General features: G+C 37.1%; 2 protein-coding genes across 7 annotated transcripts in view; one reads left to right on the plus strand and one right to left on the minus strand.

The window, feature by feature from the left end:
- Notum (palmitoleoyl-protein carboxylesterase notum) overlaps positions 1-17,862 on the plus strand; it is a 600,456-nt gene that overhangs the window by 296,898 nt on the left and 285,696 nt on the right. The gene's annotated exons all lie outside the window — the stretch shown is intronic.
- Kair1d (Kainate-type ionotropic glutamate receptor subunit 1D) overlaps positions 1-17,862 on the minus strand; it is a 386,506-nt gene that overhangs the window by 69,809 nt on the left and 298,835 nt on the right. For all 6 annotated transcript variants that reach the window (XM_077402624.1, XM_077402626.1, XM_077402623.1 and 3 more), the window contains one exon: positions 13,852-14,036. In XM_077402624.1, coding sequence (XP_077258750.1) covers positions 13,852-14,036 — 185 coding nt within the window. The remainder of the gene's footprint in view (positions 1-13,851; positions 14,037-17,862) is intronic.

Below are 17,862 nucleotides of genomic sequence, written 5' to 3' on the forward strand. Positions count from 1 at the left end.
CGGAATACTGACCGGCGCTGTATACCCATGCATCTCCCATAATCGCGGGACTTCGTGACTTCGATCGCGACAACTATGCTCGACTATGTCCGTCGTGATGTATTCGCACGTGCCGAACCAACCCCAATCGGTATCCTATGAATAACGCACTTATACGCTCGCCACTGGCGAACGCCAAAATCTCGTTCGCCCGTTTGTGTATTTTGCGCGCGGTAATGTATCGCGCGACCGGGGATCGATGTTTAAATTACATCGAGTGTAGAGCACGACGTAAATTACAGTCCGCGATGCTTGTAAAATATCTGAGCGCGTTTCGTAGCGAGAGGGTTGCGTGCCATGCCCGTCGCCCGATAATTTCACCGAGCTTCCGGCGATAAGCGACGACTGCGATCGAATCTGGCGTTCGCGTCCGGAAATAACTGGATCTTTCGAAGATAAATTTCGACGTTTTTATTGATGCAATGCATTCGTTCGAAATTAATATCCGCAAACTCGTGAAGCGACACGCATTTGTGCCTCTATGAATCAACATTGGGTGCTTTTCATTTAGCGACACAAGTCGACGCAAGCGTCATTCTGTCTTTTTTCAACATCTATAGTGAATAAGAAAGATAGAGTGGCGCTTGTGTTGACTTGTGTCGTTAAACTGGAAAGCACCCGTTGTGTGCGCTATGAAGTATTAATCATTAATCTTGTTTCACTGTAATACTTGATACATGAATTACTTTATGTATCTGAAAAAAAAATGGAAGAAAAATTGAATTATTTTGTTTGAGGATTTTGATAATCGGTCTCTTGTATAATTCATTCAGTTCAGAAACTATCTTTGTATCTCTGTTTTAGGCACCCTAAAAAACCTATTTATCCTGTTGTTCTAAATGTTGTCGTTATCGCATAATCAAGTGCAAGATAATGCGAGATAAAGGAATTAATAAGTAACAAGTAGAACTTATTTATGTATTAGTTTATAGAAAATTAGAATAAAGATTTAATATTAAAATTAAGAAATTTGTTTAACAAAAGTCTATAAAAATATTTTTATTGTATTATTAATACATTAATTTAGGATGTTTTTTTATTACATTTAAATAGCGAGATGCATAACTGTGGTAAATCAAATTGTTACATGATCATATATTGAAAGCCACAGCATATTATTAAATTATCTCATTAGTATAAATACATATATTATCTAATTATGTATTTATCACTTAATTATCATTATTTTAGTATTGATCCATGTATTGTAATTTAATATAAATATTTACTATGCGTCTATATTTGTCTACATATTTATTTTTGAATCTGTACAATTTTTTGTAAGGCAATTTGCATTTATAACGACAATCGCAGATTTATTTGTGAAATAAAAAAAAAAAGGTAAAAAGAGTGATATCTTTCAAGAAAATTCATTATTCATAATATCCAACTGAATAAACCTTCGAGTTGTTACAATCAATTCTGTCAATCTCTCAAAGTTCCGTTCGTTCCGACCCATTTTTCATTCCGAGGAATCGATGCGTATCGAGATACGCTGCCTCAAAAGTTTCGGAGAGCGATCCAGAGATACTTTGCGGGAAAGGCATAGTGTCGCCGAAATTACGTATTCACAGAGCACGACGCGGACATATAGGAGTACGCGGACCTCGTGGCCGATGCAAATTGGGCGGAAATATTTCAGCGGTGAAATATTTAAGTCGCCTTACGCGTTGCTGCGGTGGCTCTTATCATAGTATCGGAGTTCGCGCGTGACACGAGATTTATTACGCTCGTTACATTGCCATTTCGATCACGTCTGCGGTCGAGTACGTTACGCTTCACACGACAGTGACCGTAATGCAGGTTGATCCGCGTCTCCTTATACGCGCGTCTCCTCTTTTCTACCTAATTCGGAATAAATTGTTCTTTACTAAAAAATATTAAGATCGCAGGCAATGCAGTTATTAAGAATATTCGTAAATAAATTTTTCGAGAATATGAGCATACAAGAAAAAATTATTACGCAATTGGTATTACACAAGTAGTTTTAATCCCTTAAGTCCCAAGGAAGCCCATATGTGCTTTTTTGCTTTAAATCCTTATAACTCGACGTCCTAATTAAAATTTTTAGACTGTAATTGTTATTAAGCGGTAAAAAGAATTGCTCTTTTCAAAAGTCTAGTCGGCGATGAGGTGGGATATCTGAAAATAAGGTATAAAAGTTGAAAGGTAGTAAAAAAAAGTAAGTGACTTTTTTTATACTGATGACAAAAATATTCAACTAATAAATAATTTCACTTACCTTTTTGAGCAAAATTTTTGTCATAGATTACTCAAATAATAATTATATCAATTTATTTTACTCAAAAAGGTGAACAAAATCATTTATTAGTTGAATATTTGTAAAAAGGCAAGAATAACTTATTTTTTATCTCTACTTTCAACCTTTATAGCTTCTTTTTTTAGATATCCCACTCAATTACTGACTAGATTTTCGAAAAGAGCAACTCCTTTTACCTCTAAATATCAATTACAATTTAACAATTTTTATTTTAAAACCCGAATTATACAAGGATTGACAATGTATTGATTAGCGTAACAATTATAAGAGTATTTACGGGAATATGAATGAAATAGAATGAAATGCGGGCGGAAATATGCCGTTAATTACGAATAGCTTTTAATTGAGATATAAATAGCAAGCTATTTGATAACCAAGAATTAAAAAGGTATTCGATCAATGATGGCCAAATAGCTTTGCTCTGTGAAAGTCCTAGCTCGAAATTTATCAAAGAATCCATCTCGTTAAAAGGAACGGCCACATGAATTCGGCGCATTCTGCTCGCGCGCGCAGATGGCACATAAGGCGTGAGCGAGGGCGTGAGTGCATATGCTTTTATCTCGCCGCGCCGCCGTCGCCGTCGCCGCGCCGCGCCGCGTGGATATACGTCCCACGGTCGATGCTGCTTTCCATAATGAACGCGGCGCATCAGTCTGCGAGTTCGCAGATGCATTCTTTCTCCGGATGCAGCGCGGCACAAGTGCCCCCGTGTTGCATTTTTCAGACGGATTTTTATGCCGAACTCTGAGAAGCGCGCGCGAGAGATTCGCGGCGTCCTCGATTTACTCGGATTAAGCGCGATTCGAGATGCATTCGCACGTCGCATTCTCGGTGAATAATATAATTTATTTTACATGGTTTACTTACATTGGTTTTCGCGGACGTAGCGTTTTTGCTCGTGGAATATCACGTTCCGAAAACTCAATTTTATATAGGATGCTTTTATAAAGTACAATTCCTTTGGATAATCAATTATTTTATGTTTCACGAAAAGAATTCTTTTGTAAAAACGTGCTTCTAATTTCCATGTTTTTATGAAATATTTTTGCTTGTCAAGTAACAATAAATGCATCACATCACTTATTGTTACAAATAATTGGAACAATCGTATTGTAACATACTTTTTACTGTGTCTATAAAACGTTCATTTTTCAGTTTTATTTTTAAGTTCGTTCATCCGGTTTATAATTTTTTTATACGTACGTCCAATCAAAAGTTTTTAAAACGTTCTACGCTTTCACATTGGGTTCTTACGCGTGTAAAGAGCTTTGCTCTCTTATTATATGAGTTCTTGTGCTTGAGTTCTTCTTTATTAATTCAAACCCTCTAAACTCTTTTTAGACTATTTTTGTGATGATATGAGTGCAAACCCGTACGTTTTCAGTTTGAACTTTATAAGGAAGAGTAACGTACAATCGCTTTGCATATATATGCAAAACTGGCGCACTTAAGGATTAAGTTCGCTCATTCGGTTTATAATTTTTACATGTGTATATCCAATCAACAGTTCTTAAACGTTCTACTCTTTCGCATTAGATTCTTACGCGCGTAAAAAGCCTCGCCCACTCATTAAGTTCTTACGCGTACATCTACGTAAAGTAGTAGTTACCCATGGTAGCGCGACTAACGAACCGCTTGCGGACGTACTCCTTGTAACAAGATCTCAAAAGGAAGAACATCCGTCTGTGCTCCGAGCTCGTATGATTTTTCTAGCTAGCTCGACCGAGCAGTGCGCGCGACCGAAATCTTCTTTTTGCTCCTTCTTTTCTCAAGATGTTTTCCGCAAAAAGTCCCGCATGCTCTCATCTTCAGAATAAATCCCTATTCGTTCCGACGTGTAGGATTCAAACACTATAAGGCGCTTAATGTGTATCTATGAGAATACGCGCACTTTGAATTGTAGGGGCAAATAAGTGAAGCCTAAATGTGCCCTACAGTTTCATAAAAAAGAGATTTTCTGCTAGAGAGATAAATTTTTAAGATGCTCCAAGTTTCACAGATTTCCTTTTGTTTATGGATTCTTTCACAAAATTACAATTGATTTTCCATAGCAGAAATGTCAGGGTACCAATAATCGTTGATATAAAAAGTTAAAAAAATTTTACTATGTTAAGTAAAAGTAAACTAGCAAAATTCTAAAAAAATTACTTAAAAATTAATATTTAAATTTAAATCTTCAAATTGCGAAGATAACATCTAATTATATACGATCGATTATAAATTATATCGATTCATTGAAATCTATTATAAATTGTAATTGTAATTAAATTCCATTATAAATTAAAGGTTCTAGAGATCAAATGCAGCGTGTGGAAGCTGGAATGTATATTATATTGAGATATATTATTTTACTATTGTACAATGGCCGAATATAGTTTACGTATTAAATCATGCTATTGTGACTATCAATCAAATTTCGATACAGTCAATTACCATAACATATTATAATAGTTGATGGCAAAATTTACATATAGAATATCCAATTAACATTAATCCCAAGCGTGAGAAACCACTTTCAATTTCGGTTTTACATTATTATACTCTGACCGCTTATTGATGACTTTTGAACGCTTTTTAGGCGATAAATGTTTGATCAATCGACGCCTCTTAAATTTATATCACGTTTCGTTACGCGATTATGATTTATCAATTACGAGTATTGAGAAAGAAAATGTAGCCTCTTCTGAACATTGCGCAATTACGATCGTGAAATTAACAAAATTATAATCCTGGAGCATCGTTCTCTTAGTTATTGTGTGTCGTAGTAGATTTCAATTTTTTACTTCCATTTCCTTTAGAGATATCCATCTTCCAATAACATCTCATGACATCTCTACCTATTTCTTACTAATACCACGTATTGTATTAATATTTGTATTACTGATATAGAACACGTATTGAATTTTCATTTAATTCACCTCAATTATTTCATATTTTTAGTAAACGTTATTATTAAAGCACTAACTATATAAAATATCACTTTTTGTTACGCAAGAAAGTACTTTAAATTAATCGAAAAAATAAATTTTAAATTAACGCTTTTGGAAATTAAAGAATAATTTATTCTGTATCTTTTTAATTAATAGGTAAGTGAAATTTAATTATTAAATTTGTTATTACGTAAACATAACAAGAGCAGGAATTTTTGCATAATAACATCTAATTTAATATTCTATTTAAAATTTTATCTATATTATCTTAATGTGATGCGCGATATACGTGGCGCATATTATCGTATTTCAAAATTAATTGAATAAAAAAAGATAATTATCATTTACGAGTTGAAAAGACTAGTTAAAGTGATTAAACTCAAATTTCAGATGATATACATATATATACAATATATACAATGTGTATATATTCGTTTTCATCGTCCCTTCCTGTATTGCCGCACACCAAATTTAAGCTTCAGCAGCTTTCCGGAAATAACAAGTTAGTAGGGACAATGGTTGTCGATTGTTAGTTTTTATTTGTGCCTGCATGGGAGTCCGTAATCCAGCGTGGCAATTGTTTCGAAAGTTTTAACTCCAATGAGAAATAAAATTTCCGGCTTTCTTACCATTTTTTCAAGCGCATTTTTTCCAGCGATTTTCGGATGCCGTTTCTATATGGTATTACGGTACCTACGCGTGTTACCGTCAATGGAAAACAAATGAAATTTACCAAATATAATATGTCAGCTATACGTCATTTATAAATTACCTTTGAAATAAAATATGCGTGCGAGAGAAAGGAAATTATTAAATGCGCACCATTATTGGCGCACAATTTGTGACTTTAAGGTAAATCTGAAATTATATGTCGCATTGTCGCATGTTACACTGAATGTGCGTGTGGAATCACATTGCAGTGGATGCCGCTGCTAACATTTGGATGCGTTTACATTATATTGCGAAATTGCGAATTGTAGTATTATTCGTATGACGTAATAATGAAGAGGAAATATATATATATGCCAGAAATAAAATTATATCTCGACACTAATGCAAATTTTCTCTCTTTCTCTCTCTCCCTCTCGGATTGTCGGTATTAATTGCACTCGGTGATGCTTCAAACGAATTTCTATTAAATTTCGCTTACAATGTACGTACACAAAATCTAGGACGATCGCCACATCGGGCTTTTTGCTCGCTGTGCAACGTTGGCTCCGCTGATATTTCGTTGGCTCGAATTTCACAGCGTGTGCAGCTTATCGCGCATAGTAACAACAAATAAAACTACTTCTGTTGTAATAACCCTCGTTGGAATAATTAATATCGAGGGCGCTTGTGGCAGCAATTTTGACCGACGATACGACCAGTAAATTAATTAATCATATTTCGTGTATTTCCGGCGGTTGAATTTCACTTGACGACAAAATCAATTTTTATCTGCGTATATAAATTCAGTATTTATTATTGGTTGATATAAGTGGCATATTGATTATACGTTAATTGCAGGGATGAAAAAAATAGTCGAATGAGACAGAGAAAAATCATACGATGTAAATCAAACGTGAATTAAATTCTCGTATACACATGCGATATACACATGGATTTCTGTCCGAGACAATGAAATTCAAAAAATATCCTCCTTATCCGACTACTTCGAATCCTATTCGCAATGAATGCAATTTGCATTTTCTGCGACGACGCCGACGCCGCGGCGCGGCGGTTCTTTTCTCCGCGCGTCATCTCCTATTTGAAGTTTTCGAGATGCATTAGGAGATAGAGAAGTGAGCGAGAAATCGGGCGCTCTTAATTCCGCTCCTAATATAACTCCGCTTAATGCATTCGTAAATAATGCATTCTCGGGTGTGCGCGTAGCCTTCAAAGTGCAATGTGCCAGCCATTTCAGTTCGGTTCGCCGCCGCGCCGCGCCGTCGTACTTGGAGGATGTCACTGTCGGCATTAAAATTGCCTCCAGAATAGCGCGATGGTGAGACGACGTCGATTACGAGCGATGAAACTTGCGGCAACAAGCGGTTTAGTCCGCCGCGAACAACGGGATAATCCTCCCAAACGCGCGCTCTTCCCTCTTCCACTCTCTCGATTACGTTCGTTCTCTTCTCGAACGCGAAACGAGATTACGTCTGACGGTACGTGCGCTGCTATAGACGCAACGGAGTTATTCACTTCCGACGTAATATATACAACCGCTTTATTCGACGGTACCATATTCCACGTCCGCGCGCTCCGCCGTGTACGATATTGCGTCTACATTTCTTGACACGATCGCCCTTCCTTCGTCCCTTCCCCTCCCCCACCGGCCCTTCGTCCCTTCAATAAAGCGCATCGTTCCACGCGCACGCTCTCTCCAGAAATAATGCTAGCAATATACCGCGGATGAGTTTCACGTTTCACCGAAGATTGATTCTGTCAAGATAATTACGCGGAGTATCCTGCGTAATTAATCCCGATAGGTTTACGAGGATCTTGATTTCGAGAGAGCTCATTCTCTAATTTGCATCAATTGCAACAATTTCAGTTTTTCAAGAGAGAACAATGCTGATAATAGAACACAATGTAAAATTAAAACAATAATAACACAATCTAACAAATTAAAACGTAAAACTTTAAAACAGTTAAAAGGAGATTGTCATTGTCTCTATGCATGTGTGAATATCTACATAAATGTATGAGGTAAAGAAGAAATAAATATTTTAATTTTTAGTTAAAAAGTTAAGTTTAATCGTTAAGTTTAATCGTTGCACAACAAATCGCAATAATTCTAGATTTTGAGAAAAGTTAAGAGCAACCCGTGTACACCGCGATTGAGATGATTAGTCGGATAATTCGCGGTTTTGATCGTTATCACGTATCGGTCTCGACGAGTGGAACGCTCATCACCGTGTCAGAGATGAATGCACGAGAATGCAATCCATTTACCACCCGACACGCTCTTTTCACCGTAGTGGATGAGAAAAGGCAAGCGGAAGCGATGCGGTCGGCGTTACGAGCGATTGCCAAACGAGCGCGAAGAAATCCTGCGAAAGAGGAAACGGAAGTAAATAGCTAATCGGCGAGGATACGGAAGATACGGGAAAAAGGGTGCAATCGGCTTTCAATCGCGTTGGCTGTACGTGGTTTCGCTGAATGACATTGATTAGTAACCCAACCCCAGAGAAATAAACGTTTCGCTCGGAGTACACCCACGGCTGGGCGAATTCTTGACTTGTCTATAGTGCCTAAAATGCGAACCGAGAGAGAGGAGCGATAGATATACGTTGTTGAGGAGAGTGCGCGTTCAGTCATTGAATGCCGCACCCTGAGCAGAATCGAGTGGGCACTTACCGATTGTTTAGATAGTTTAGACAGGGATAACTTGAGCGGTAAATGAGATGACGGTTGACTTACAGGATAAAATAACTTGTGGTATTATTATGTATTTTGTGTTTGAATTATACATAAAAGAATGTTATAAAGTGTGAAAAAGATTTGGCTAAAAAAATAATCTAAGAGAATAGTTTCTCTTAGATAAATAAAAAGTTTTTAAAAATAGTTTCTATTATGTCCCAATGCCCTTCTATGTTTATATGCTTATGGGAAATTACATAATAAAATAATTATCTTTTCTTTCCAGGATTTTTTCAATTTTGCGCAATTGCTCTTTAATCAAGATATTATATAACATATTCATATATAAACGTAAAACATAATATAAAGTAATAAAATAATGAATAATAAAATTTTATTATTAACAATTTTAATAATATATTTAATACCGGACATTTTCAATAAATGAGTTATTTCGAATTTTTCCCAGAGGGAAAAAATAAACCTTTGTCAAATAACTTTTTATTAAAACTATAACTTAAATTAAAAATAAATTTAGAATAATTTTATTATCAAATCAGAACTTTTTTATGCACGTGATATAATAATAGCTGATTAAGAACAGATACATTTAATTTAAAGTACATAAAAGTGAGCTGAGATGTTAAATATATTTTTTGTCAAGGCTCTATACTCTCTACAGGGCTTTTCTTGGGGCCTGATGATGGTACCAGTATTGGTTGTACGAAGTGGAGCAGTAAAGCGCAATGAGCAAAAGCTCGATTAGGAAACAGTACAAATTGAATTCCAACAGCAACATAGTGGCTGATACAACCGATCCATCCACACCGGCTGCTGGCCCGACGACCATCGGAGCACAGAAGCCGGTCCATTATAGGCCATGAGGAAGATCGTTAAATCATTGCTGCGGTAATGGCAATTGCGCCCTTCGCGGTTCATTAACACCAACATATCACCCGCTATATCATCATAATGTCGATTATCATGCAAACGCGGGAATGACCAATGCCATTCCATCATTTAAAGTTCAAAAGTAAACAATGTTTAGGTAGAATATCTCTTTCGGTATACAGAATAATTTTAATTATACAGAATTCTCCAATTAAAATGTATTCATGATCGTAGAGGAAGTGCCCTAATAATTACCTATATCTACAATCATTATATTACATCTATCATTAGTGATAGCTAGACATCTTAAAATTAGATAATTAAGGGAATTCATACTAAACAATGAACAATCACCGTATATTCCTTAATGTTTAAAATGTGACCCTCAATAATGGTATAATGAGATGAGCAGTATAATATTTAATTTAATATAAAGCAATCGTGGTAAATATTTCTACGAGAACGTAATAGCTATATGCGTCATTTAACAAACTTATTTACGTATAAGAAATGTTACAAATAGTCCTTTCATATCTGAGGTGCTAATGTACATAAAATTTAAATAATTTTATTTACTTATTTGTCAAAGTTTACTTAATTGTCAAATAAGGAACATGCGTGATCTCTCTCTTTCTCTAATTAAAATTTTATGGTTAAGAGAGAGCGATAATTTTATGAGATTGTAAAGTATTTGTGCCTGATGGCTTACCAAGGGATTCTTTCATCTAGCTATAGGATAGAAGAAAATAGCACGGCAGAAGGAGCAGTCTATACGTTCGTGCGCAGGAATGCGAATCGAAATACCTGACAATTCGATTTCGACGCGGACAATACGAACTGTCCGAAAGTTCAAAGCGAGATTGGATAGATTCGTCTTCGCGTTTGAATGTAATAATTGCTGCGTCTCGTTCAGGGACATTTCGAATGCGAAAGTAATAGAGCAATTTTTAACGTTATTATTGTTTCCGTAGAAATATTAAAAGCGTTTTTTATGTGCTAAAATAGTCTCATTAACAATATTTTTTACCGACTAGTGAAATGCAAAAAATAAAAGAACAGTATTCCGGATATTATACTATTTACATTGTGTTGCTATTTTTATGACAAAAATAATTGAAACAATAATAATTGTTGTTTCTATTAATTGTTTCAAATAAAATAATAATTGTTATTTTGTTCTATGCTCTAAATGTAAGTTTATAAAAATAACATTTTTAATTTAAATAAGCATTTATTTTATGTGAAATCCAATTATAACATTCAATATTTTATCAAGTTTAAATAAATAATGAATAAATCGTAGTTTGTGTAAAAGCTTAAAGGTACCTTAACGCAATATTTTCTTGCAGTTGATACTTTTCATAAATAAGAATTGTTTATTTTCATTTTGCCGGAATAATGCGCCGTTTGCGATAGTAATTTGTTATCGTTTTGCGGAAAATCGTGGCGCGGAAGGGTATTAAAGTTATCCCCACAATTCACCCGATGTGAATCAAAGAGATTCACCGGTCGTGCTTTTTATTCTATTTTTCTGCTCCCTGCAATCGCCTTCGGTTCCTTTGAACTACGTATAAGATGGTACCGGAAAGTAAAATATTTCCGTCGTCGAGTTGACTGAATGAGGATGTCGCTCGTTTGAAGGAATCGACGCCAACCGTTCGCCCACCTCCGCCGTCTTTCCCCCCCCTCCCCGATTTTTCCTTTTCCTCCGAGTCGAGTACTCTAATCAGGATGCTGCTGCTCTCCTAGTAAATTTTGCATTTTCGCCGCGTTGGAAATGGCGGGATTCCGTTGAGAAAAGAACTCGGGCGAGAGAAAACCAAAACCCTGTTCTAACACCGTGAAATAACTGACGACGTAAGCTACTTCCCTCCAGGTTTACTAGACTCCACAATGGAAACCTGAGACTGAGGAAACCTGATGTTTATCACTTTCAGAACGCGAAAGCTTATTAAACGTGTCTCCGCCTTCTTTATGTCCTCCAACCTCTCGCGCGCGCTCGCATTTCATTGTGCGAACATCAGATTTTGCAAATTAAGAAACTGAACCTCTATCATGAATCTTACACGAGTTTTTAATCTGAAAAGGTGCAACTTTCCTCAATCGATCATCGTTGTATTATAGTTCAGATATATTAATTATTCTAATATGAAATCTGTGTTATTCTCTTTTTATATCCTCTATAAATACAAATTTATCTTTTACAACTTGCAAATATAGATATTTAGATATTTTAAATCAAATTCTTATTGTTTGTATATATAAATTGATTTTGTATAGGAATTACTTCTTTCTCTATGTTTTAATCAGGCATTGGAATATTATAGAAAATATATCAAGAGACACGGTAGTGTCTCGCGTCAAGTATACGCGGAGCAAGACCGACCGTAGGAATTACTTCTTTCTCTATGTTTTAATCAGGCATTGGAATATTATAGAAATTACTAATTTGATTGCTTTTCATAACATCTATTTTTCTTCTATGACAATTTTTTGGTCAAATATTTTTATAAAAACATTTTGTTCAAATATTTTACATAAATTACGCAGTCTGTTAGATAAAACAGATAAAATGTACGTCAGATGTATATTCGCATGAATATACGTACTAATTAGAGTTGCGTCAGTGATTGCGAGAGTTTATCAGAATATTTCGAAATAGTAGAATAGCAAAACATTAAAAATTTGTGATTTTTAACAAATGCTGGAGACTCAGTGATGCGACACGCGAATGGATTCTAATTGAAATTCTCTGATAACAGAAAGAGAAAGAGAGATAGATAGAGAGAGAGAGAGAGAGAGAGAGAGAGAGAGAGAGAGAAAGAAAAAAAAGCGCATAGCTTTATATATGCGGTGACCTTTAAATTCTGTTCTCTGTGCATCATTGCTGAAAGCCCTTTGATCGAGGATGTCAAAGCCAACCTACGCGACCGTAAATTATTATCTAGTCATCAATATTTCATATACAAAATCCGTAAAGGACTTCGGGAAATTCGTCACGTAGAAATAAATTCTGTCTGTTGATCGTGTTTTACTATAACTTATGGATCTAAGAATTACTAACACACGTTTTCTTTTTAACATAGGCAATAAAATTGAATATCGTATTTAGTAATAATTGTGTAAAAATCATATTTTTCCCGAGTAACATCCATATATCATTAGATACATATTTAAGGTACAAATAAAGAGAGAGAGAGAGAGAGAGAGAGAGAGAGAGAGAGTGCAATTGTTTTCTGATGTCTACGTCAAGGGGAAATTTCATTTTCGCTGGCTTTCATCGTTTCTTTTGGGACATGCTTGCGCGTTTCGTTCGCCCGCAGCGAACGGATTTATCGACTTTCTCACGAATGTTCTCTCGCGTTTGAAGCGTAAAGCGCCTCGCAGCCGTGGATATTTATTTTCTACTCGCAAGTCCCTTCAAAAATAAAAGAAAACTCAGTGATGGGCGATGAGCAGGATTCCACCACATCCTATACAGAGAATAAACAAAACGCTTTCGGATGACAAATCTAGTGGCAAATATTGAGAGGACGAGAGGAACGAGCGAAGAAGAAAGAGTCACCAGGTGCGAATAACAAATATTGAGGAAAGAAAAGGGTTGCATTCGTGAAACAACAAGACAGACAGAGAGAGAAAGAGAGAGAGGAGGGGGCGAAAGAGAGAGAACTCTCGTTAACCTAAAAAGCCCGTGAGCTATACAAACCCGCAACCAGGGCTTTCACAGTACCCCTTCACGAAACTTCGCGCTTATTAAGAGAAATTCAAAAAGTTTCAGTTCTTTTGCGTTAAGTTCAGAACTACCGCACTGTGGGCATATAGTACTCGATGTATATAGATACAACCAAATGCAACAGCGAATGCACCTTGGCCGCGAAAGCAATCTTTCACATTATAACTTAATAAAAGTGCGTACACGATATAATCTTTTGGCTAAATGTGAAATTTGCTTGAATTTGTTAATGGCTTCAATTATATTTTTGATAAACTAATAAGACAGGAAAACTTCAAACGCCTGATTACTAATCAATTTTATTAATCAATAATACTATAATATTCTTTTGTCATTATTGAAAATTTTTTATGTTTTTCTAAACTTCATTGATTTTCCTTTCAAAACTTTAATTATAATTACAGCGCAACGTAAAATGCGAAGCACGGAATGTGGAAATTACCTTGATTAGAGCGACAACCGTTAATCCCACAATCTAAAAAGGCCATGTTTGTCGTCGATGAGGGTAGAGGTAAAACAGCTATGAGAGAGGCAAGAAATCCGTGAGGAGAAGGGTCACGAAGGCAGATTTTGCGCGACGGGCGCCGCTTTAATGAGGCTATTATTTTGGCTAAAAATTTGTGTATACGTACCTTGGACAAAGTGGTGGGATGTGGATAGAGGTTGACGAGGCAGCTCTGCCGTCTAAGCCGGTAGTCCCAGCGTGTCTCCAAGTGCGGAATTTCCATGGTGTCGCAAATGCTCTGCACGTGAGATGCCGTGTGCGCGCTCTGCGGTCCAAAAATCGCCGCCACGCCGCCTCGCAGCAGGTGGCACACTGTAACAAACGCCAGAGTATAAGCGCGATCAGGAAGGGTCGTTGCTGAAGCACGAGAGATTCTTTCTGACATGGAGAAGGGATTTAGCCGGCATTTGTGTCTTGATTACCAAAGTTGATTACCAAAATCATAGCGATAAATTTTCTCAATAGAAAGCGTAAGTTGGAAAGAACTGCAGATAACCAATTATCTAATTACATATTTTTCTATATACATTTTACTTCCATCTAACTTGGAATTTATTTATTCGGACAAAGTGTACGAAAAGCGTATTTATTTTAGTAAATCTCATGTTTTATGTGTGTGTGTGTGTGTGTGTGTGTGTGTGTGAAAGTGTGTTTACAATATTGTTGAATTTACTGCATAAAGCAGACGGTTTTTTTTAGCAAAATGCAATTATAAATATATTATAATGTTTATCTGTCTACTAGAATAACTCGTTTCGTACATCCCAACATAAATATGAAACTGCGCAAACTGAAATTGGGAAATGGCGTGTGGATCGATTAATTAGTCAGCTCGTTTCTATTATGATAATGCATATGTAGATGCGGGAGCGTAACACGCAGATACGCGAGCAAGATAAGCATGACGTTGAACGCCAGGGGCAGCGTACTGTGATGTTAAGCTGAACGAAACGGAATGACTTGTCCCATCATAATATATCGATCATGTCACCGTCAACTAATGTGATTAAGGTTGTTTCGTACATCGACAACGTACCGTCCGTATCATATGAAGCCCATTATCGATTAATCACCACGACTCGGGCGAACTTAGTAGCGTAGCGCGACACACCGCGCGTGGAAGCTTGTCGGACGATCTCGCGATCTCCTCTCCATTCGACCCAGTCGTGATAAACGACTCGGTATTACCCGGGACGTTCGCTAGGGATCGCCGCTGTCCGCCAGGATCTTCCACCGGCTCGATGCAAAACTCCTGTCAATCTCTCCCATTCACTCCCAATTTCATTTAGCGAATAAACGTTTTTCGTTATTTTTTGCATGGCCGATTTCGTTCATATTGCATATCGGGTGCCCTTTTCACGATAGTGCTCTTTTTTCTCTTTCCCAACGACAGTGACGATAAATCACCGTATTGAGCCGAACATCTATTCGACACCGAATATTGCGAGTTTCTGATCTCTCTCAAGCTGGCGCGTGTCAGCTTCTCTTCTCTCGTACTCGTGCTCTTTGCAGCGAAAAAAAAAATAACGTTGATATTTCGGCGGAGAGTTTCACGCGTTCTCGAGTTCCATCCCCTTCGCAATTACAACATCGCGATTAACATGCCGATTTCGTTCATCGTAGATTTCCACTTATCTCGGTTTATCCAGAGTATCTCGGTCGGGGTGGCCGATCGTGGATAAGTCATAATGAGAATTTTTTGCTCGCGGAAACTGCTTTCTCGATATAAGCGCGCGAGCGGGTAAACTTCGGGAAGAAAATTGTCTCGGCGCTCCGCCGAGTAGCTTGGCGGAAGATTGCTTTGGAACTCGTTTATGATATCTCTCATTAATAATAAAAAAAAAGAATATATTATATCGTCGTCGTTCTTACGAGATCGCCGGATACGCGTAAAAATTGCTCGAAAGGTCATTCCATGGCACCTAATGGCGAAACATCGCGAGTGTTTCGATAGCGATATGCTCGCAGCGGCTCGTTAAATCGACATTTTTCTCGTGGCTGCCATTTATTTTTACTCACACTAATAATTAAATTCTGCGACACGAGTACAAGCCACCCTAACGAACTGACATTAATTTCTCTCTCGTCCTGTTCGCCTCCGATTTGAACCACGAGATAATTTTTCTTTTCCCCGACAATATACGACGAAAAAAGAAAGAAAAATACGCTTTGAAATAATCGGTTCGTAATCCAGCACGGCATTGATACTAATAATTATATATATTCTTGATTTTTTATATATATATATATTGCTGAGTAAAGTATTTTATTGAAGAAAATCTTTTTCTCCATTGGTTCTCTCATATATCCCCTTAATTGAACAATAATTATTGATTATTTAAAAAATTGTGCTCTTTTTTTTGTTAGATTCTGTAATTATTTATTACATATATTCACGAAAAAAGGATAGAAAATGAATTTAATGGGAACCGATTTATTATAATTCATGGAAAATTATAAGATAATGTAACATGTATGAAAACTGCGCTTTTTTTATAAAAATTTAATAAAATTGGATTTGATCTTGAATTAAAATTTGCGGTATTATTACTCCTATCATTAGCATATCATTCTCTCTTACTTTTAGCACTAAATACTTCTTTTCTGCAATAATATTTTGATGGCAGCGACGGATCATGCAGCAAAATATTCCTAATAGGCGAAGAACTCACTATTATAAATAATCAAAGATAAATAAAGGTCAGCAACATTAAATAATTAATAAGTTTGCGAGAGCTTGAATAATAAGTTGAAACTGAGTAAATGGAAATTTTCAGCTCCCCTAGACGAACTTCAACCACGGACTGCTACGGAGATAATTCGATCTTCCCTTTAACCTTTCGCCTTTCGCTCTAAGCTAGAATCATTTCCAAATCTGACAAAGAATCCAGAAACGGAGAGAACTGCGCGCGCCTTCCGGCACAGGCGAATATGTATTAATAGCATCAACGACTTTTCTGAAAATTTGATTAAACCGCTTTGTAAAAGCGCAACATCCGGGTCGCAGCGGAGCGTGTAAGCGCGAGCGAGTCACCGGGCAAGCGACAGCTTTAATCCGAAGTTACCTTTTGATCATTTATTCCGAGCGAAAACCATCTAATGTCCCCTGCAGGCTGCTCTACTCCGGCGAAAGGATCGCGTCGGGGGGAAGAAGAAAGAGAGAGAGAGAGAGAGAGAGAGAGAGAGAGAGAGAGAGAGAGAGAGAGAGAGAGAGAGAGAGAGAGAGAGAGAGAGAGAGAGAGAAAGGGGAACGGTTGCCGCATCCCTCGCCCCCCCCCCCGCGTTTCACCTGTGCACATACTTTACCGCAGTCGGAATCTCTATAATCGGTGGGCAAAGTCGGCTTCTACGGGCACAGGAGCCTGAAAGTAATACCTGGACAGCGCTGGCGGCGTTTTAAAGTTGAAATATGATATGCGCTATATTGAAATTCCGGATGCAATTTCGTCGGAGGGCCCCACGGCGCCCCGCGAATGACCATACACACATCAGTATGTATCGAGAATTCCGGTTTTTTTCCCTCTTCCTCTCTTTCTCTTTTGCTTCCTCATAAAGGAAGCTTTGTTTTCGTAAAAAAAAAATTTTTTAAGTTGCTTTTGCCAATGTGTTCAGAATGTTCTAAAACGTCGAAAAATCGCTATTTTAAAAAATGTCGGTATGTGTGTATGTGTGTATGTATGTGCCAAATTTACCGAAAATTCTATAACTCCAGAACTGATTAACCAAATCTTAACGAATTGTATATGAAATAGGGGTAGAATTTTCCGGGGAGTACTATAGAGTGTATATAGTTTTTTGTTACCGATTTTCTAATTTGCACTATTTTTTTTCTCCGGTCACAGCACGCTGGGGGTCTCGACGATCTCATCTTTTCCAAGCTGGGTCCCGGTATCAATTCGAGCTCCACATTGTGGATCAGGAGCAATACGCGCGCGCTCGTCTTTTGCTCGCTTTGAGAGATGCAGGTTGTGCGATGGAATGCGGAAGAGCTTTGTATATCGTCTATCGCGCTATCAATTCGACGGAAATACGTAAATAGCGGGGATTGAGGAATTGATAAGTCGTACTGTAGACAGCACGCGTATGTACAGGTTGGTAATTTATATATTATAGAAATGGATATAATGGCTTGTAGTGA

Source organism: Temnothorax americanus, unplaced genomic scaffold (assembly GCF_048541705.1).
Source record: "Temnothorax americanus isolate GAGA-0224 unplaced genomic scaffold, ASM4854170v1 Scaffold16, whole genome shotgun sequence".
Classification (NCBI taxonomy): domain Eukaryota; kingdom Metazoa; phylum Arthropoda; class Insecta; order Hymenoptera; family Formicidae; genus Temnothorax; species Temnothorax americanus.